At 45.4% G+C, this 22,665-nt stretch overlaps 1 protein-coding gene across 3 annotated transcripts in view; it reads left to right on the plus strand.

The window, feature by feature from the left end:
* The first annotated feature begins 971 nt into the window (after window positions 1–971).
* Window positions 972–22,665, plus strand: part of LIMK2 (LIM domain kinase 2) — a 54,319-nt gene continuing 32,625 nt past the window's right edge. The window contains exons 1-2 of one of the 3 annotated variants that reach the window (XM_053369236.1): window positions 972–1,194; window positions 12,355–12,454. In XM_053369236.1, coding sequence (XP_053225211.1) covers window positions 1,152–1,194; window positions 12,355–12,454 — 143 coding nt within the window. In that variant the 5' untranslated portion in view covers window positions 972–1,151. Of the gene's footprint in view, window positions 1,195–12,354; window positions 12,455–22,665 lie in introns of those variants that run through there. The other 2 variants (XM_053369240.1, XM_053369239.1) reach the window with 2 other exon arrangements.

The following is a 22,665-nucleotide window of genomic DNA, read 5'->3' on the forward strand; positions in this document are numbered from 1 at the left end:
AGACTGCTAGGAAGGGGAAATAGCAGGGCTCCCCTAATAACTCACAGCACCCGTAACAAATTACACTTCTCAGGATTCTTTGGAGAAAGTTATTGTTCAAAGGACGCAGGTGTTGCTGTGGGTTAAAGCACAGAGCCTAGGACTTGCCGATCAGAAGGTCGGCGGTTCGAATCCCCGCGATGGGGTGAGCTCCCGTTGCTCGGTCCCTGCTCCTGCCAACCTAGCAGTTCAAAGGCACGTCAAAGTACAAGTAGATAAATAGATAGCACTCCGGCGGGAAGGTAAATGGTGTTTCCGTGCGCTGCTCTGGTTCGCCAAACGCGGCTTACACATGCTGGCCACATGACCTGGAAGCTGTATGCCGGCTCCCTCGGCCAATAAAGCGAGATGAGCGCCGCAACCCCAGAGTCAGCCACGAATGGACCTAATGGTCCGGGGTCCCTTTACCTTTACCTACTGTTCAAAGTGGTATCATGGCGTTTTAAATTTATGGTGCAAATGGGACCTGGGATAACAGGATGCTACAAAAGGGGGATAAAGGGATGCAACATTGGCGTGACGCCCTTGTTAGGCCACCCTAAATACCACAAGAAAATACTGTGCAAGCTTGAGCTTTTCCCGGAATTCTTCCTTAAGCAACCATTCATCGTACAACCGCCCCACCTCCTGCCCTGCTCTCCCCCGACCCCCGCCCTTCCTGAGAACTTAGCGATGACATCACCGGACGGATCCTCTTGCACGTGCAGCGGCTAAGGGGGCAGGATCGGATAGCTCTGATTGGTCCCCGGCAGGGGGCGGGCGTTAGAAATTAGCCAGCGGGTTAGTGAGTGAAGACAGAAGCGGGGCGGGCGGCCACGGCCCAGTCCGGCGCTCCTATTGGTTAGAAATGATAGCCGAGAGAGGGCGGGGAAGTCAGCCGAGGCAAGCGATTGGTCGCTGCGGGGGAAAGAGGCGGGGCCCAGCTCCGCCGGGGGGGGAGGGGGCGGGGTGCCGCCTGAAGGTCCAGGTGCGTCGTCGTCGTCGGTGTCCACTCTGAGGCGGAGGGAGATGTGGCCCACCCCGCGCTCCGTAGGGGCCGGATAACGTCACCCTCGCTTGCGCGGCTGGGCTTCGCTGAGGGGAAGCTCGGAGGAGGTTGTCCGGCCGGGGCGATGGACGGGGGGCTCGTAGCCGCGGCAGCAGCAGATACAACGGGTAAGAGAAGCCAGTTGCTGAGGAGCCCGGCCCGGCCTTTCCCTGGCGCGCCCGCTCTCCCTCATCCTGTCCGGGGTGGGCGGGGCCGGAGCCTCGTTGCCGGGCAACGGGGAGGGAAAGGGCGGAGGTGAGCAGGGGCGGGGTGGGCGGGGCCTCTGGATCCCAGCGCCCTGTTTCCATCGAAGGACAGCCAGGTGTTCCTAGTAAGCGAGCATGGCAGGAAGGCAGGCAAGGCCTCCACCGACCTGCTGGTCTTTTTGCTTGGGCTGGATCGTGTGAACCGGGGGGGCTAGGCCGGTTGAGCTCTTCCCGTCTCCTACTACTTTCGCAGGGGTACAAACAGCGAGTTATTTAAATAAATGATTGTGTATACGTTGGGTTTTTAAAAAGCTAGGAGTTTTGTCCAACTAAGGGCAGAGGCACACCACACAGTGGTACCTCAGGTTGCATACGCTTCAGGATACAGACTCCGCTAACACAGAAATAGTGCTTCAGGTTAAGAACTTTGCTTCAGGATGAGATCAGAAATGGTGCTCCAGCGGTGCGGTGGCAGCAGGAGGCCCCATTAGCTAAAGTGATGCTTCGGGTTAAGAACAGTTTCAGGTTAAGAACGGACCTTCGGAACAAATTAAGTACTTAACCTGAGGTACCACTGTACATTGAATACCACAATTCAACACGTTTAAAGTAAATTGCTTCTCCCAGAGAATGCTGGGAACTGTAGTTCTGTGAGGGTGAAACTACAGTTCCCAGGATTGTGTACGGTGTGGCTGTGCCCTAAGTCCTATTCAAAGTAGACTCCTTGACATCTGTGCACATGAGTAACTGAAGCCCATTGGATCCGTTGGCTTTTCTCTGAGTTTGACTTAGTTGCTTTCAGTTGAAGGTTATTTTGGATGTACAGTATGCTTAATCTTGAGAATTTCCAAAGCTGCATGTAGTTTTTATTGGACAGCATCCATGCAGGCCTCTATAGCTGCTCCCAAGCAGAGGTGTGAAAGGGTGACAGTTGCTTCTTATTTCTGCCTGCCCGTGATAAATTTTATACTAGGTTAAGCAACAACACCAAGATAGATGCTGAAGACAATTAAAAGGTCTTGGGCTGATCTCTAGTTCACTTACACCTGACTTGTAAATATGCTGGCAGTGTACTTGAATTTAAGTAGCTAAATCTGCAATCCCACTCTATTAAAACAGATGAGTGCTCTGCCATTGACTTTCAAATAGGCATTGGGTTGCACCTCAACTGTCATAGCTTCAGCTCAGCTGGCCTGGGGATTGTTGGCTCAGTTAATACAGTTTTAAGGCTAGCAAATGTAGACTGCCACTCTCCCTATCTGTGTTTCTGAATGGTTAAACTTATTTGCTTATTATTTCAGTGGTACCTCGGTTTAAGAGCAGTCCAGTTTAAGAACAATTTGGTTTACAAACTCCGCAAAACCAGAAATAGTGTCTTGGTTTGAGAACTTTATGTCGGTTTAAGAATGGTTTTGGTTTAAGAATGGACTTCCGGAATGGATTAAGTTTGTAAACCGAGGTACCACTGTAATAAGTTTGTATACTGCCCTTCATCTAAAGATCACAGGGCAGTTCACCTTTTGCATACACACCTTCTGTAACCTTTCTCTGTTGTCATGCCGACCAACATCTCTCACCAGAATGTATTCATTGATGTGACAGAAATGCTTCTCTAGATGGAAGCTGTAATTATTGTTATTATCATCATCCTGGCAGCTCTCTAATTGTGCTTATCTCCAGAATGTAGGTTATCAGGGCTGCGCTACTAGCATTCTGTCAGTTTATCAGATTGTGGTATCGTTGACAACAGCCATGGTGAAGCTGTTGCTTACAACACTTAAAAGTATTATTTGCTTTAGCCAAGAAGCTTTCAAGCTGCATTCCTAGAAATGGGGCTTGAGATGAAATATTTCTCAGTGGTGGTGTTGGCCAACTTGGTGTCCTCCAGATGTTTTGGGCTGCAGTCCTCACCAGTCTAATGAGAGCACCAGTCATTGAAGCCAGACTTCCTGAAAATTATTTTTTCCATAAGTGTTGCCTTGTAATGAACAGCTGCTGAGGGAATCTGGTGCAGGCATATGGAGTTGCATGTGGGAACAGATTCAACAGGTCTGCCTATCTCAAGGCTGGGAAACCTGTGGTCTTCCAGATGTTTCTGGACTCCAGCTCCCATCAGTCCTTGTCAGCATTGGCCAGTGGTCAGGGATTATGGGAGTTGTAGTCCAGCAACATATGGGCAGAGGTTCCCCCATCCTTGGCCTAGCACACCAGATGGACTCCCTAGGACACACCCCAGAATCCTTTGCACTGCAGTCACTGCTACTTTATATGAAAGGAATGTCAGTAAGCAATGGAGAAATGAGGTGGCTGAAACAGAATTATTGTAAATATGTGGATTAGCTTGCTTTTGCAGAGACATGCAGTGGGTGGCCACATGTTTGAATTGCACTAGGTATGTCTGAACCTAAGAAATTGCCTGCTAATCCCTTTTACTGTGTCAGTTGAAATAACCTATAACACAGACGTGAGCTGTGGTCCTCCAGAGGGTTGGTTGATGAACTCCTACAACTCCCATCATCCCTTACTAGTGGGGCCATGCTGTCTGGGGCACTTGGGAGTCCAACAAGAACATGTAGAGAGCCACAGGTTCCCCCTCCCTTTATCCTAATGCATATTTGACCAGTGATGTTATAGGAACAAAGGAAGCTGCCTTCTGACTGGGAGTTTCAGACAGGGGACATTCCCAACTCTACCTGGAGATGCCTTTGAGGAATGAATTTTGGGCCTTCTGCATGCATGTGCTGTCAGTGCATGTTTGTGTGGCATTGCTGCATCCTGCACCTCTTTGGGAATGTCCTAAGCAGCAGGAATGGGGACCTTAACTATTACCTCTAAGCGGCAGTTCTGCTGCTGATCTTGTAACTTCACAGCTCCAATGAAAAATGCTGGATGGTTTAAACATAAACTTTCCCCCTTACACTCCTCAATCCATGTGGATGGAATAAGAAAGAAACTGGACCCTAAAAATGAGCTTGGGGAGAGGTGCATTGTGACCTTTGGGCACCTAAATCTTGCTACATCTCCTGCAATCGAGGCTGTGATAGACCTTAATTCCCAGGCTCCTTAAAGCTATATTTAAGAATATCTGTGAGTGTCTCCCTAACAGCAGGTGTTAAACTTGTAGTCCCACCACTAGTTTAGCTAAACAGGCAGTAGATCTTGTTGAATGGTTTCTTTAAATGTAAAGGTTCATCATTGTTCCACCCGATGTGTATGTCTTTAAGGGGTCAGAGCAAGGGCCAGAGTAAGATAACGAGACCCAGCTCTACAGCTGTGAAATGTAGCAGGTGCTGCTGAGTTGTATTTGATTAAGGTGTGTCAGCATTTGGCTGTAGTATATAAGGAGCAGCACCTAGCTCTCCCATTACCCTGGGGGATGGGTTGGTGGTTGGGTCTGGTTTGGTTGTTAATGTATTTAGTGTAAAAGGAGTTTTTGTTTTTCTTATTAAAACCTAGTTTAAGTTATTTTTGAGTCCTTTATTTTTTAATGCATGGTCTCCCCAGCAAGCTCTCTGCGCTACTAAACTGCAAACAGCCAACATCTTTGGTTATGGGCCCAGCTGCTGAGTGGATGACTGCATATTTTTGGACTCTGAGAAAGGTTTGAAAACTCCTTCTCCTGTTAGCGTAGTTCTGTGGGTCTGGAAGAGTTCCAGAATGGTTGACCGGGTTCCTGAAGCTGAGAAGGCTCTGGTCTTCCCACAGCTAACAGATGAGAACTATAGTTTATGGTCTTTTCGGGTGGAGGCGCTTTTGACCTCTAGAGAAGTATGGACCTATGTAACTGATGACCCTCCTGACCCTGTGACTAATGCTTGGTCGAAAGGAGATGCAAAAGCCAGGGCGATAATTAATTTGGCAGTCAGCGACCAGCAAGTAGTCTATATAAGAAATAAGAAAACTGCCAAAGAAATGTGGGACAGTCTTGCAGCAGTGCATGTTAGAAAAGAGTCAGCATCTGCATTGACGTTTTTCAAGCAGTTGTACCAGACGAAGTTGCAGCCTGGTGGTGATTTGGCAGCACACTTGAGACTTCTGGAGGCAATACGCGGCGAATTAATTCGAAGGGACATGGACATACCTGATATTCAGTATGTTTTTATCATTCTTTGTTCCCTTAACGAGGACTTTGATGGTATAGCTAGCCAGATATCTGCTGTTCCACCAGCACAATTAACTGTGGAAGGGGTAACGGCAAGATTAATGGGCGAGTTGGACAGAAGGGAGGCTTGTGCCATAAACACTCCTATTTCCAGAAGTAATGAGGAACGCCATATGCAAACCTGTGGTGATACAACTGCATTTAAAGCTGCAAAGCGTTGTTGGTTCTGCAATAAACAAGGACATTTTGCAAAGGACTGCAGATCCAAAAGAAAGCAAAGTACTCCCAAGCCTGTTTCTGTTCGTCAGTCACGGTTGTCAGCCCAGCAGCCGACATCGTATAGTAGAGACAGAAATGAGCCGCGAGTTTTCCATGCTAGGAAAACAGATCGTAAAAGACTTAAATGTGCCAAGTGGAAGTCTTTTGTTGTGGACTCAGGAGCATCTCAGCATATTTGCAACGATCGAAGCTTGTTTATTTCTTTCGAAGAGGAAATTGGTAATGTACATTTAGCCAATTCACAAGTCTTGCAGTCGCTTGGCAGGGGTACTGTTAAACTTGACTCTTTAAACATTATGATAGCGAACTGCATTTACTGCCCGTCAGTGGACAATTTATTATCAGTAAGGTGTTTTGCTCGTCAAGGCATAACTGTGCGTTTCTTAAAGTCAATGTGTGAGTTTTTCGATGGGAACAAACGTCTATTATATGCCCGGGAATCTGATGGTTTATATAGACTGTATTTTCGCACCTACTCCCAATCGCCTATAAATTGCAGAGCAGCACAGTCAAGCCAGGGGTTGAGGAATGTAAGGCCACATTCCGGGTGTGTCCATGAGGCGCACAGAATTCTAGGACACCTGAATTTTGCTGATGTAATTAAGACAAAGAATATTGTTAATGGCCTCAACTTAAAACCATGTAAATTCTTTATGCAATGTCTATCCTGTTGCAAGAATAAGATTAAGGTTGCACGCAAGGGTAGGTGCTCAGATAGGAAAGTAACTGAGCCATTTGAGCGTGTACATTGTGATTTAGTTGGGCCACTCCCACCATCATTAGGAGGTTCTAAGTACTGGCTTACTCTGATAGACCAGTATAGTAGATATTGTTGGACTTATGCAATAGCTGAGAAGTCCCAAGCATTTGAGAAGTACAAAGTTTTTTGCAACTGGGTAAAAATGCACTTTAACAAATCAATTAAGAACCTGTTTTCTGACCGGGGTGGGGAATTTGTTTCTGAGGATTTTGAGAAATTCCTGGAAGCGCAGGGGACTACTCATGAGTTATCTTGCCCCCGAAGTCCCTGGCAAAATGGGCTTGTTGAAGTTGTGCAGCGTGACCTACAGGCAGGGGTTAAAACGTATCTGCACGATGCTAATCTGCCCAAAGACTTTTGGGCTGAAGCGCTTAATGCGTTTTGTTATGTTAGAAATCGCAGTTATCATTCTGGTTTAGATGTCACCCCCTATGAGAAGCTGTTTAAAAAACGCCCTAATCTGAAATACCTACGCATTTGGGGTTCAGATGTAATTATGCATTATCCCGCTAAGCAGAAATTGGGTGAACGTAGTGTCCAGGGAAAATTAATGGGCTACCAGCAGGGGGCGTACAGAATTTACATACCAGCAACTGGCAAATTTCATATTACCAGAAGCATGATACAAACTGTAAATTGGAATGGAGTTGCTGTCTTCCAAGATACTGATGGTATAGATAATACTGAGGAAGAAGAGGAAGAAGCAGCAGCAGCAGCAGGAAATGGTGCTTCTGAATTAATGGAAAAAGACAAAAAGTCTGTTGAATCTGATTTGTTTGATGATTTAAAGTCACAGGCACCCGAGGGGAGGTTAGATTTTCTTGAGTTTTCTGACCGTGAGCTTAGCCTACAGGCATCTCTTCAATCTGACAATGATTTACAACCTGAAACTAGTGGTTCACTTAGTCCCATTAAGTCTGAGGAGTCTGACTCTCCTTCTGGACTAAGACGTTCAGATAGAAAGAGACAGAAGCCGCAACGTTTTGCAGATGAACATTTTAATACTGTGTATGCCAATAAGGCAGTTTTTGAGCCAAAAAGCTACAATGATGTTCAGAAATTACCTAAGCAACAAGCTGCAAATTGGTATAAAGCTATGAACTCTGAGATAGCTTCTTTAAAAGAGCATAACACTTGGTCTCTTGTACCACAAACCCCAGATATGAGACTTATTGATTCAAAATGGGTTTATAGAGTTAAAATGAATGACAAAAATGAAGTTGTAAGGTACAAAGCAAGATTAGTTGCTAGGGGTTTTCAACAAATTCCAGGCGAAGATTATGATTTGTGTTATTCACCAAGCGTAAAATATGAAACAGTTAAGCTTTTGTTAAAAGATGCATCACAACGTGGACATTCCGTTTATCACCTAGATATAAAAACTGCATATTTGTTTGCAGATTTAAAAGAACAAATTTTTATGCGTGTTCCTGAAGGCATAGACGCTGCTGAAGGTTTGGTATGCAAATTAAATAAATCCCTTTATGGTCTGCACCAAAGTGGAAGGAATTGGCACCAAACTTTAGCAAAAGAATTGCTGGATATTGGTTTTTCACAAGGAAAGGCAGACAATTGTGTATTTATAAAGGAAAGGGCAAACTCTGTGACAAAAATATGTGTGTATGTAGATGATGTGTTAATTTCTACAAAAACTAAACAGGAATATGAACTGGTAGTATCACAGTTACAGAAGAAATTTGATGTGGTGGAATTAGGCATAGCTAAAAATTACTTATCCATGCAAATTGAGAAAGGCAAAAATGGATCTTTTCTGGTTCATCAAACTGCAAAAATTGATGATCTTGTTGAAATGCTATGTTTAGAAAATGCAAATGGCAAGGAAACGCCTATGGTGTGTGGTTTCACCTTTACAGGTGAAGATAAGCCATTTCCTAACAAAACTTTGTATCGTTCTGCTATAGGCAAGCTAAATTTCATTCAAAGAATCTCAAGACCAGATATAACTTATGCTTTTCACTTTCTGGCAAAATTTGTGGAAAAGCCTACTACACAATGTTTCTCTGCTCTTAAGAGAGTGGTAATGTACCTTAAACACACCAAACATTATAGGTTGCAGTTTACAACATGTATTGACAAAGGTTTTGAAATTTTCTGCGATGCATCTCATGCAGTGGAACAAAATAATTGCAGGGGTGTGTCTGGTATGGTGTTTTGTTATAACGGTTGTCCATTTGAATGGAAGTCCCAGACACAAACCATTATTTGTCTCTCCACAACAGAGAGTGAATTATGTGCATGCGTTCAGGCCACTCGTGATGTAGAATGGTATCTGCAAGTATTTGCAGACCTACAGATGCAAGTAACACTACCAGTAAAAGTTTACCTTGATTCCCAGAGCGGACTTGCTATCCTGTGTTCAGAGACCAATACGCAGCGCACTAGAGTCTTAAGGTTACGTTTACAGTTTGTAAAGAAACTAATTGCTGACGAAATGATTGTATTTGAATATGTTCCAGGTGACAATCAAATTGCGGACATTTTTACTAAAGCACTTCCAAAGGTTACACATGAAAGACATGTACAAAGTATGCTTTATGTTTTTGTTCCACAATGATGAACCGCAGGGGAAATGTTGAATGGTTTCTTTAAATGTAAAGGTTCATCATTGTTCCACCCGATGTGTATGTCTTTAAGGGGCCAGAGCAAGGGCCAGAGTAAGATAACGAGACCCAGCTCTACAGCTGTGAAATGTAGCAGGTGCTGCTGAGTTGTATTTGATTAAGGTGTGTCAGCATTTGGCTGTAGTATATAAGGAGCAGCACCTAGCTCTCCCATTACCCTGGGGGATGGGTTGGTGGTTGGGTCTGGTTTGGTTGTTAATGTATTTAGTGTAAAAGGAGTTTTTGTTTTTCTTATTAAAACCTAGTTTAAGTTATTTTTGAGTCCTTTATTTTTTAATGCATGGTCTCCCCAGCAAGCTCTCTGCGCTACTAAACTGCAAACAGCCAACAGATCTTTCTGTCATGCTGAATAACTGCTTTCTGGAAGGTTTGTTCTTGTGTAAGAGTGTAGGATATGATAGCCTAGGTGGCTGGTGATACAGAAGTTCCCACATCAACTATGTGTGGTAAGTTAGGCTGAAAGGCAGTGACTGGCCCAAGGTCACCTGGTGAGCTTCATTGAAGAGTAGGGAGTTGAACCCTGGTCTCCCAGACTGGTGCTCACTCTCGCTCTCTCCATACTGATTTGGTCTTTTCTTTTCTTTACAAATGTTTTCCATAAATAGGAAGGGTGTTTGCAAAAAACAGAGAGGAACTGATTAGGGGTGTGGTACTGAACTTGAAAACCATTTCTGCATGAGAAGGCGCAGTGAACTTTTTAGATAAGAGGATAGGGCTATCCATGACTACAAGCCTCAGTAGCTCTCTCCTAATAATATTTCTTACGTTTCAGTCCCACCCTTCCTCCCAAAGGAGCCCAGGGTGGCAAATGAAATTGATAAAAAAGTGCAATTAAAGCAAAAACATATTTGAAATATTTAAGAAGATTAAAAACATCCAGCTCCAGAGGCGGTTGTGGGAATCATAAGCGGGGAGACTGCTGGTTTGCTCAAGTTCTTTTTGTGGGCTTCCTTTTGGGGCTTCTGGTTGGCCGCTTTGAAAACAAGATGCGGTGCTGATCTGACAGGCTCTTCTTCCATTCTTAAGAGAAGGTATGGTAACAGCAAAGTAAGATAAACATCTGAAGCCCAAGACTAGGCAAAAATCTTTGGGAGGTGGCTCAGTGGTGACTTCATATACAATGGGCAATAAGTTCTTTTCTTGCCTAGTAACTACACCCCACCCTGTCCTGACTTTGTAGAGCAAATTCAGCACTCTTGAGTGACCCTGAACAGATGCAGCCTCCCCTTTCTGCCAGGGTTTGGCAGGTTCATTTCTCGAGACCTTTTCTGAGGGTTCAGAAGTCTCACTGGCGAGACATGGTGCTCCTTTCTGTGTCCTGCCCTAGTGCATGAAACCTCCAAATAGGTTTGTGTTAGGAATAATCAACATAGTTCCTATAAAACACTTGGGTGTGCAAAATGCTTCTTGTGTTCTCTTGGGAATCCTTCCAACAATCTTGTAGGCCAGTATTGTTATTCCCATGTTGCAGATTGAGACAGCCAAGGCTTGAGAGAGCATGGCTTGTGTTGGCCCATCACAGAGATTTGAACAATATCCATTTATTTAAAATATTTTTATGTTTCCCTTTTAGCAGAGTTTCCAATGCAGTACACACACACACAAAATCATGTCACATAAAGTAGCATAACATGATATGATAAATTATAATTTTGTTGCTGCTTTAAAAAGCCCATTTAATAAAAAGTGTCTGAGCATCTTCTACGAGAAGTTTAAGCAACAGTTCAGGACTACTGTAGTTCAATGGCTGGCCATTCAGGGGCTGGCTCTTCACAAAAGAAACTCCTGCCCTCCCACCTCTCTTCTGGGAATCCAGTCCATTCATGTGTGCTGAGTTAGCATTCTGGGGCAAATGCCAGTGTTATTCTGTTGAATGCTTCCGAGTAATCTCCGGAAAACAGTGAACCTCTTTCTGAGCTCAGGCGGCAGTTTGGTCAAGTGTGGCTGGCTGCTATGTTTGCACAGTAAAAGTCTAATTTTTCTCTAGAGGTTGGTGAGGTAGGATCTATTGGTAGATGCCTATGCAATTTGAAGTAGATCAGTGAGGACCTCTGACTCCCTGTTGCTTAGCAATTTTATTTATTATGTTTATATTTTACCTTAAGGGCTATAAATCCTTCCAAGGTGGCTCCCAAAACCAGAATACATGAATGAAATCAAATGTAACGCCAAAATAATCCCCCCCTCTAAATTACACTTCTGACATGAAGGTAGGTCATGGGGTAGCTAGAGTAGATTTTTGTGTGAAGACCTGTGAGGTTAGTTCAAAAGCAAATCCCCAGGTTAAGAGTCCTTTAGTTCTAAGTTTGTACATTTTGCATCTGGCTCAAGCTGGTGGGTCTCAGGCTTCCAATCAGATTCCTGCAAACCTAAAGTCTTTCCACTCCTACTATAGAGACTTGGGTATGTTGGAAGTTGCATTAGGAATAGGGGTCCACATATTTTGACAGACCTTGGTCACCAGCCAAAATCTGAGGTTCCCCCTCAGCTTCGGCGCCACTTGAAATTTGTTGCTGTCTTCAGTACATTTGAGGCCCTGGGTGATTACTTTCCCTATATTTGATCAAAAAAAGTACATATGGTCTTCTTCCCTAGCAAACACCACCGGGGGACCTCTGCACTTTGAATTTTGCTTTGGCCTGGCTTTATGATACTGCCACAGGATGCGTTGATGGCTAGTGGCTTAGATGGTTTAAGATGGGGCTAGTCAAATTCAGGGAGGAGGAAGCTGTCAGTGGAGGCTATGAGGTACTTCTCTGCATGTCCCCTTCCAAGAGAAGTTTGGACACTGGGAAGAAGAGAATGGGCCTTTCCAATGGGCCTGCACCACTTGTGGAGCGCCCTCTCCAATAAAACCCGTCTAGCACCTATACAGTTGTCTTCTGGGGTCTAGGTGAAGGTGTTTTCATTCTCCCAGTCATCTGAGCATCTATAAAACAACCATGTTCTTGTTTTATAGCAGACTATTGTAGATAGAACACTTTTAGTGTGCACTATAGGTTTAACGGATATGTTTGCTGTGCATTGTGCGCATCTCTGTTGTGAGTTGCTTTGAGACTTCCTTGGTCATGTGTCATGGCAAATAAAATAAATAAATATCTATTGGAACTCCAGCTTCAGATGCACTATGTGTCAGAAGGCCAGCTGCCAGGGAGCCAAGAATAGGAGCGGGCCTTTATGCCCTGCTTGTGGGCATCTGCCGAGCTACTGTGGGAAGGAGGGCACTGGACTTGATGGGCAGCATAGTCTATTCTTCTCCCAACTTATGCCCTTAATACGTCTTTGCCCCTTGTGCCTAGGTGAAGAGGAATGGCGGTGCCTGGGATGTGGGGACAGCATTGCAGCCGGCCAGCGACTCTACAGGACTGTTAATGAGGCATGGCACATTTCCTGTTTCCGGTAGGTGAACTCAACCCTGGAGCCATGCCTTTCTTGGGGGTCTGACCCTACTTTCTCAGTATGGGTGGGCTTGAGTCCATGCAAGATTATGCCATGATAAAGGTGTTTGGGTTGTATCCAGCTAAGCCATGCTTGAACTTCAATTAGTCAAAAAGTGCATTGACTTTAGGACACAGGCCACAGTCACACCATACATTTAAAGCACTATGATACCACTTTAAACAATAATGGCTTCCCCCAAAGAATCCTGGCACCTGTTGTTAAGAGTGCTGAGGGTTGTTAGGAGACCCCTGTCCATCAATCCGTCCCCCACTGAGCTACAATTAAATCCTAGAGTGGTTTCTCTCTTCCCAGGAAACTCTGGGAATTGTAGTTCTGGGAGGGGAATGGGAGTCTCTTAACAACTCTCAGCACCCTGAGCAAACTATAGCTCCCAGAATTCTTTGGGAAAAGTCATGATTTTTAAAAGTGATAACACGGTGCTTTAAAAGTATGGTGTGAATGAATCCAGAGTCTGACTACATTCCCTTCATCTTTAAGGGGCTGCTAGACACTTTGTTCTTTTTGCTGCAACCTCTCTGGAAACTGTTACAGAAGTTTAGAAGCAGTTGATGACTTCTGGGTCCTGCCTACAGGAGGGTTTGGGTGGCCTGTCCTCTCTGTTTTCCCCTCTAGTAGAAAACATTTCTCTTTTTGTTTTTCCTTTAAGACCTGACCTGTGGATTTTACGGATATTTATTCTGCTTCCCCTGTCCCATCTGCTTGCTTTTTTTTTTTAGTGTTTACTGTGATTTAATTATGTTATTAATTGAGTTTGTGCTTTTATCTTCTTTTTTGCTTTATTGTATTTTTGCATCATTGTAAGCCACTTTGATTAGTTTTAATAGAAAAGTGTGGTCAAAATATTAAAAATGAAACTAAATGCAGCTTGTTGACCACTCAGGTGTGGACAGTGGGCTGACCAAACTGTTCCTTGCTGTTCTGGCAAAACCAGCAATAATTTGGTAGCTTGTTCCCCACCTTCTGCTCACCCTGGTGAATGCTGCTGTCAGCTTCTGGGGAGCCCCACCTTCCTTTTCAGCTTGGAGCTGGGAAGAGGGTGGTGACAACAGTTTCATTGAGCTTTGGAAGTTGCTCCAAGCTGGAAAGGATGATGCACCTTCTGAACACCAGAAGTGTAAAATTATTGGAGAAATTGAAACGCTGCACGTCTCTGAGAAGGTGAAAAAGCAAACCGTTGAGTTCTCCTGAAATGCATTTGTGGTGCTACTGCTCTTACGACTTTCCAGCTACAGTGAGCAAAAATGGCTAATGTTGTAAGGAACTATATCTGTGTTTGCTTATGAGTCAGGCACTGGTATGCGCTTTCCCTCCCCCATCTGCTTTTGCCTTTTGCACCTCTAAGGTTTCCTATTGTAAGGGTGATGTTAAAGTTCCCTTGTGTAACTGTAAATTGGAAGGCTGAAAGCAGCCGCAGCCCCTTCTCCAGTTGGTGGGAGCCTGTGAGAGCAGAGGTGCTGGCTGGCTGGCTGATGAGCAGCCCAGATTGTGCTATGGGCTAGATAAATGATGGACTTGTGCCCTATGCATCATGCCACCCACGTTCTGGGGTGCTCTAGTCAGCAGAGGCAGCAACTGGTGGAGTCTCTGTCCCGCCTGGGTTGACTACCAAGACCTGCAGCTGTTGAATGGTCAATCTTTGTGCTGGTTTAAGTGTGTTACCATTTTTTACGGTTATATGTATGTATACATTCAAGATTAAAATGGTTTACTACAATCGTACATATATACGGTAAGTGCCAAGTAAAAAATTTAAATCAGAGACCCGCTAGCTACTAAAGATAGATATTTTCTTAATTACCAACATAAGCCTGGCAACACTGAAAAATTTCCAGCAGAGATGTAAAGATTATGAAGGAGAAGGTGCCTGCTTAATCTCTATTGATAGAGCTGGGACTCTGACACTAAAGGCTTGGTTTCTTCTTGCTGTTAAATGAGCCTTGCTAGCTTGGGACATGACCAGCAATGCTCCTGCAGATGAGCTTAGTGATCAAGCTGGCATATAAGGGTATGTGATCCCTAACGTTCAGGGATTTGTACATTTATAATAGATTAACTTTATTTGCAACTGGTGGTCTGATGGATGCTAGGGTCTCCAAACCCTTGGAGCTAAGCAGGCTGGCTTGACTTCCCGCTCCTTGGGCCAGTGGTTGAAATGATATTTTCTGCAGTGATATTTATTTTACAAAGCACCTATAACACTAGGAGCTGTATAATGATTGTGAAGGCAGAGCATAGTCTCTGTGGCTAGTAGCCATTGATAGTCTTATTCTCCATGAATTTGTCCAATCCTCTTTTAAAGACATCACTCCCTCCTACGAGAGCAGATTTCATAGTTTTAACCATGCTTTGTGTGCAAAAGTTCTTTCTTTTATCTGCCCTGAATCTTACAACTTGATTGAATGCCCACAACTTCTACTGTTGCGAGAGAGGGAGAAAAAAATGGCAGTCCTCCTTTCCAACTGTCTGGACTGCTTTGTCCTTTATGTGTAGCCAAAGGAGCCCTTGGAAGGGCTTTGCAGGGGCTGTAGCCGCTGCGGGGGACACTCCTCATGTCCTTTGAGTGGAAATGACTCAATTCCGCCCGTCCTTGACTTCCTTATGGTTGCATCGAGTTCTTACGCACTCTGCAAAAGAAGAGTGTGTCGGGTTGTGTCGGGAAAAGAAAAATCCCTGCCAAGTACTCGAGCCCAGGGATCCGTGTGCCCTGCAGTTAGACAACATCCTGCTGCCAGCTGCAATCTCTGCTTTCCTTTTTGTTCTCTGAAAAGGACTCAGGATACTTCAAATAGTTTGTCTTCAACAGTTGCAACCGAGAAAATGTTCCCCATCCCGGAAGGCAAAAGCACAACCCTTTTCCTTGCTTGGAGGAGAGTGGCGAATGGGTGGTTGTTTGTTTTAGCACACGGATTCCCCCTTTCCCTCCCTCCCTCCCTCTCTATGCTTCTTGCTTGCTTTGAACATTCCCGTGCCAAACTTTTAAGAGGCTGCTGCTGGCGGTGGAAAGCCTTTGGCAGCTCGGAGCTGCAAGTTCCGGCAACTCAAGTGGAGGCTGTTGACAGGCTTCCTGGAGGGATTAGCTGACTTCTTGGCCTGGCGCGGAATCACACTCATGTGTTAGCTGCCCCTTCTGCCAGGCTCCTTAGCTCTGTTCCAGAGGGCTGCCCTGCACATTGTTTATGCCACTTGGGGCCAGGCCTCTGTGGTGTGTGAATCCGCCTACGGCAGCCTTCCCCATTTTGACAGCTTCCAGATGTTCAGGACTCCCAAGACCCATTGGCCCCAGCATCATACAGCCATGCTACTTGGGGGTGATCAGAACTGTAGTCCAAAACATCTGGAGGAGGGCACCAGGTTGGGGAAGGCTGGTCTAAGGATAAAGACAATTCTATGATTCTGTGAATTTGGACCATGGTTTGTTGTCAGCAGACAGACCATAGTTAACCTGCCAGGCAGGGTTCACACTCAGTGCTATAAGCCGTGGTTTACTTAACTGCGGCGTAACACTTTGTGCGGTATCTGCACAGAGCCTTGGAATGTAAGGCAGCAGAAGAAACTTTGCCTCTCCCCTCGTTCCCTCTTTGACTGATTCTGGCTGCTACAGGGAGCGCTACCTGATGTGCCCCCGGGGAGAGATTGGAACTCCTGCAAGCTAATAATCTGTTGGGTGTGCCTCCTAGGAGCGGTTGCCAAGTGGCAGCGCCCCTGTGTCCCCATGAGCTGTGCTAACAAGCGAGCGCTCACGAGCCGCTTGCAGGTGGAGGAGCAGGAGAAGGTCTGTTTTGCTGAGCTGCTGAGAGCCAAACTCAGTGTGATTAGGCTGCAACTGAACTTCTGTGGTGTGAGATAGGTTGGGGGTGCATAAGAAGGAGAAGTTGTATCTCTGCCTGCTCTTAGTAGGATGCTGTGCCCAGAACTAGTTCCTAATGGAAGGAAAAATAACTTTAGACTGAAAAAGCAGATTTGGGGAGGGGTCTGCTTGCCCCATTCTGCACTCTCTGTTTGGCAGGTGTCCCAAATCTCCTTGTTTAAAGTTTTTAAGTGGAGGTTGAATGACCATCTGTCTGGGGTTCTTTAGCTGCGAATCCTGCAGTGTAGGGTGTTGGACTAGATTGCCCTTGGGCAGGCTTCCTCAAACTCAGCCCTCCAGATGTTTTGAGACTACAATTCCCATCATCCCTGACCACTGGTACTGCTAGCTAGGAATCATGGGAGTTGTAGGCCAAAAACATCTGGAGGGCTGAGTTTGAGGAAGCCTGACCTTGGGGGTGCCTTCAAACTCCACAATGCGATGATTCTATCTGGCACCCTCAGGATATTTCTGACTCCCAATGCCCACCCACCTTGGCAATCACAGGTCAGGTTAGGTCTGATGGGAGCTGTAGTCGAAAACATCTGGAGGGCACCATCTTGGGTAAGGCTGATGCTGGGATACAGCACCACCGAACTGGGTCGCTCTGCCTCACAATCTTTCCTCTGCCCTTGTCTTCTGGGGCAGGTGGGCCCTGTCGGCTTGACACCCTTTCAAGATAAGCCCCGGGTGTCCCACGTGAGATGCTTCCTGCCTGTGTTGGGATGTGATTTTATTTTTTTTAATAATGGGGTAATTGCTCATAATCGCTCACTTCAAAAGCTGAACTTCCTGGTGTGTGCATTCTTCTCTTTAACAATGCAAGCGGGTGCAGAGCTCCTGGCTGCCGCCAGCTTGGCCTCTGGGGTGATCTTATTTACGGTTTTAACCTGTGGTGCTCTGGAGGGCTTGGCTCTTATTGCACTTCCCTGATAGCCTGCTGTCGGTTTCCTGGCCAGCTCTGCCCCTGCCATGAGTGTGTGTGAATACCTGGTATTATTATTATTATTATTATTATTATTATTATTATTATTATTATTATTTGGGGGCGGCATTGTTGCCAGCCACGTCTGCCGCTTTGGGTAGGACTGGTCGAGCTAGCTTGTGGGGCGCCAGTCCACTGGTTTATTCTTCTGTTTCCTTCACAGTTGTTCTCGCCACAACAGTCAAATCTATCGTTTGCCATGAATATAGCAGGGGTGTGTGTGTGTCTGGCAGCGGTGGGGTGAACGCTGACTTCAAAAATGTCTCCTGCCTGGAAAAAACTCTCCTTCTGCCTCCCTTTCCTGTCAAATAGCCCCTGCCTCAGTTTAATGGGTCACGCATCCATGCTCCATAGGAATTTAATTATTCCTATGCTCTTTCGCTGATCATTGTTTCTGTTTCTTTTTAAAGGATTTGTCTTTTTGCACATACCCCTTCCCTAAACAACCCTGGGAATTGCAGTTTACCCCTCGAAGAGCTACAGATCCCAGCACCCTTAAACTATTTTTATGTGAATGTTTATATTGGTTTTTGAATTATCGTTATATATTACGTAAACTGCTTGGAGATTTCTTTCTTTTTTATTAGTGAGTGCTATTAAATATATATAAATAAATAATGTTGATAACCCCCCCATCCCCTCCAGACACACGCAAAAGAATTTGTACGTACAGAAGCTTTTCTCTTGTGAGAGAAGGGTAGGGTTCAGTCCGGCCTGTTCCTTGGGCAACAGTTAATGTGTCACCAAAGGAACTGTAAGGAATGTGCCTGGGGTCTCTCTTCTCCTGAGGCATCTGGAGGTGGTCTTTGCATTTTTCAGCTCTTCGCATCTCAATGGCAATAGCTTAGGGGCACATTCCTGACTGCCCTTGGCTCCCCATCCTTAGCTGCTGGGCTAGCTGTGCATTCAAGTGCAGGAACTGCCTCAGCTAGTATAATCACCAAACCTTGAGGCAGGAATTGAGGGGAAAAGGCCTTGCTAGTGTTTCCAGCTTCTTAAACCAAAGGTGCAGGATCTCTACTGTGCTGGAGTTCTGTGCTGTCAAATAGTGTTGTCCCTCCCTGAAATGAGCTGCAATGAGTTTGCTGGAAGGGCCATAGCTCAGTGGTAGACCATGCAGAAAGTCCCAGATTCAATCCCCAAGATAGAGAGAACTCTATCTTGAAACCCTGGAGAGCCACTGCCGGTCAGAGCTAGATGGACCAAGGTTCTGTCTCCATGTAAGGCAACTTTCTATGTTCACTAAGCTCACAGGGGTGCAGGCTGAAGCCATGCTTAACCAAGGAATCACAGCAACAATGAACAGGTTACCCAGGAGAAGAATCACTGTTTCCGTGTACATTTTTCTTGCTTCTTTTAATATGTTTTGGCTGTGTAAACACCATACATTTAAAGCACATGTAAAACACATTCCCCTCCCAGCAAAAAAAAAAAATAAAATAACGGGAGCTGTAGTTTATTGCTAACACAGCTGCAATTTGCAACACCCTTAACAAACTACAATTCCCAGGATTCTTGGGGAGGGGGGTGCTTTTAAAGTATGCACAACTCCCTTTAGGGCTTCATCCCTGTGAGAGAAACACAACCTAAAGGGAGTTGTGCAGATAATGCAGAACAAATGGGAAGCAAATGTATGCCAGCTTCGCACTCATCCAGTCATGAGAAAAGAGCCTGAGAGCAGAAATGTAAGACCCTATGGAAGACCCAATGATTTAAAAGTGAGTTTATTTAACTGATGATAATCTGAGCACCTTATGAAGCAATGATAAGTGTTTGGAGGCAAAGGGACCTTGAAATGACACCTGTAGAAGCTTCTTAGCTTTACGTTGGCAAAGCTTAATCTTTCTGGAAGTGGCTCAGAAATGTTAGAAGATCTATAAGCAGTGGACTAATCAATGTCTAAGCAACGAAGAGCTTGTGGCACCTAAAAAAAGGCAAAGTAGTACATGTCGAATCACACTAAATTAATTATTTGTTCTTTATTGGGCAATGAAGTGTTATCTTCCTGCTGTGTGTGCAAATTTGTGTGTGGAAGCTGCTTTGCAGGTCTCTCTTCAGAAGCAGATCAAGTTTTATGATAGATAGATTTCCTTTTTATAGAGAATCTCATGAAGCCAACACTCCAAATGGAATCTCTTAGCAGGGCTTTTAGCTGTCTTCGTTTCTTATAGTTTTCGCGCTGGGCTCTTGCAAGTTGGCCTCTCATGCAGGAGTGCTGTTTGCTGTTAATCACACGGCAGGACATCATAAATTTAGATTTGAGGATTATCTATATGGATCTTTTTAGATCAAGTGGGGGCAAATTTCAGCTCATGAAATCAAACACTGGGGCAAATACTCTGTGCTGTTCTTTCTTTGCCCTGCCTACTCCCCCCACCCCAAAAAAATTGAGGATGTGAAGCCAATAAGGGACTTGCCAATTATTCTGTGGCAGTTTTTGTTCATGGTATGGAACTAATAATCCAAAAGGGGCTGGGATATGAGGAGGGCATGGAAAAGAGGAATGCATTCCTAGACGCAAACTCACTGCATTGTTTCTGTTTCCAGGGGAGCTCTGTGCAAATGGTCAGGAGGAAAGACTCCCTCTTCCTGAAACAGATGGACTGTGTCAGGATTTATGACCCTGGTGTCACTGACTCTGCACTTTACAGCCGGCTTAAAAGCCCAGCTAAGTGGAAGATCCTGGCAATTTACAGAGGTTATTTTTCCATAAATGTGGCTGGCTGGCATGTGTGTGTGTGTACGCACACATGCCTTGCAATTCAACTCCAGTTCTTAGGAAACTTTAGCCACAGGTGTCAACCCAGCACCTAATGTGCTTCTGTTCTCCGCCGCCAATCCTGCCCTTATCCTGAAAGGAAACCTCTTAAAAAATCTGCAGCATCTGGATTTCAACTTCATAGCCCTAGTGTGTCAACAGACTCTGCAGCAGCAGGCTTTGGGTGCCAGAGTGCAGCAGGCAGAAGCAACCCCAGCGGAAAGTTCTTCTGTGCAGGCTCTACTGAAATGAATGAAAACAATGGCAATGATGATTTCACGGGGGGCTTGCGCAGGAGAGATTCCTGGTACATCGTAGCTCATGTCACCTCAAGATACCGTTTGGCTTTTCCATCTTGGGCACCCAAATGTTGCCTTGTCAAATATGAAATGCAACGGGGTTAAACTAGAACTCATTGTCCTTTACAGTGGTACCTCAGGTTACATATGCTTCGGGTTACAGAGTCCGCTAACCCAGAAATAGTGCTTCAGGTTAAGAACTTTGCTTCAGGATGAGAACAGAAATTGTGCTCCGGCAGCGCAGCAGCAGCAGGAGGCCCCATTAGCTAAAGTGGTGCTTCAGGTTAAGAACAGTTTCAGGTTAAGTACAGACCTCCGGAACGAACTAAGTACTTAACCCGAGGTACCACTGTATATTCAACAAGGCAACATTTTCTGGGGAATAACATAATGTAATGCACAACGGGTCAGAGCACTGGGGAACATACATAATCCTTTGTAAATCACTTAAATAATTTTAAATCAAGGAAGCAGTATACAGATTTAGTTTTTATAAAACACACATTTAGATTTTTCTGCCTTGCCCTGTCCCAAGGACTTGAGGGATGTTGCAATGTATCTCTTTTTTCCTTGCATCCTGTCTGAGGCAGGTTGCAAGACTGAGAGCTGTCAGCTTGCCCAAGGCCATTCTGCGGGCTTCATGGCATTTGAGCCTGGGGCTCCCTTGTTGAAGCACCATCAGAACAGAACTGTTCACAGGCATGGGTGGTGACATAACTGCATTCACAACTAGATATGCTTTCCCAGTTGCCTTTCCTTTTTGGCTAACGAAGAAGAATGCTTGAACTTGAAGGTTTGTACGATTTAAAAAAAAACAAAAAACCTGGCGTAGCACTAGCCTTGGTTAGTTCTCTCCCTCCCTTCCCTGGATTTTAGGACAAAGAGGCATCCATGCTGCACAGGAAACCTTGTGAGATGAGGCAGCTTTGAGAAGCATACCTGATTGATCTTTCTCTCCCTCCCAGCGCTAAAATCTATGTAAGGGGATTGAGCAATGGTTTGTTAGGGTACGACAGGAGGACATTCAAGCCCTGGTTGTGGGCTTCCCAGACGTCACTGGCGGGCGAATTTGGGAAGCAAGGTCCTTGAGAGCCAGTGTGGTGCTGTGGTTAGAGTGTTGGACTAGGACCCAGGAGATAAGGGTTCAAACTTCCATGCAGTCATGTGAAGCTCACTGTGTGACCCAGTCACTAATGCAAATCCTAGCCTATCTCACAGTGTAGAATCATAGAACTGTAGAGGGACCATGATGGTCATCTAGTCCAACCCCCTGCAGTGCAGGAAACCTTTGCCCAACGTGCAGCTTGAACCCACAACCCTGTGGGACCCCCAAGCATAAATGTCCAAAAGTTCAGCAGAAATCCTCCATTGTTATCACCTGGGATCGGATGTTCAGATAAGGAGGGGAGATATACAGAACCTGTTTCCCTACTCCTCCAACCCCATGATTCATAACCTTTTCCAGAAGATAGCTATGGTGGATGGTATCAGAGAGGTCAAGGAGCGTTAATGCCTCCGGTCTTCCAGCAAAGGGCAACCGAGGCAGCTCCTGCGCCCAAACCAAGCCTAAATCTCCACTTGAAATGGATCCAGGAAATCGTAAAGTGTTGGCAACCACTCACATGAGCTCCTGACCTGGGAAGGAAATGTTATCTGCTAAGTGATAACTGTTCACCTCTTCTGTGTCTGAGGCAGGTCTCCTTAGGAGCAGGCATGTCACAGCTGGGACCCCACCACACACTTTCTCAGACAGGCATTTAGCATCTCTGAAGCTCAGTTGGCTCTTGCTACATGCAGTAAGTCAAAAGGGACAAGGCTGGCTTTGGTTGGTCAGCACTCTTCCACCTCCTCAAGCCATAAGAAGTGAAATTCATCGCATCAAAGTTGAAGCAGGTGGTGTCCGGACACCTCCTTTGGCTGCTGTGCGTTAGCCATGGTATTCAGTGGTGAAAGTGATTGGTCACATCCACACCAACCATTCAGTGTGCATGTGAGGCACGTGGGTCCGGCCCACCAAGAATCCTGGGAGCTGCCCTTTGCCCCCACACAGAGCTGCACTCTTAACAAATTACAACTCCCAGGATTCTTGTGCGGAAACCATGTGCTTTAAATATATGGTGTAGATGTGTCTTGCAAGCCTCTGTCAAACCTTTTGGAGCATGCTACTGAGGGATGTGGGTGGCACTATGGGTTAAACCACAGAGCCTAGGGCTTGCCGATCAGAAGGTCGGCACTTCGAATCCCCGTGACGGGGTGAGC

This window comes from Podarcis raffonei, chromosome 16, assembly GCF_027172205.1.
Source record: "Podarcis raffonei isolate rPodRaf1 chromosome 16, rPodRaf1.pri, whole genome shotgun sequence".
NCBI classification, from domain to species: domain Eukaryota; kingdom Metazoa; phylum Chordata; class Lepidosauria; order Squamata; family Lacertidae; genus Podarcis; species Podarcis raffonei.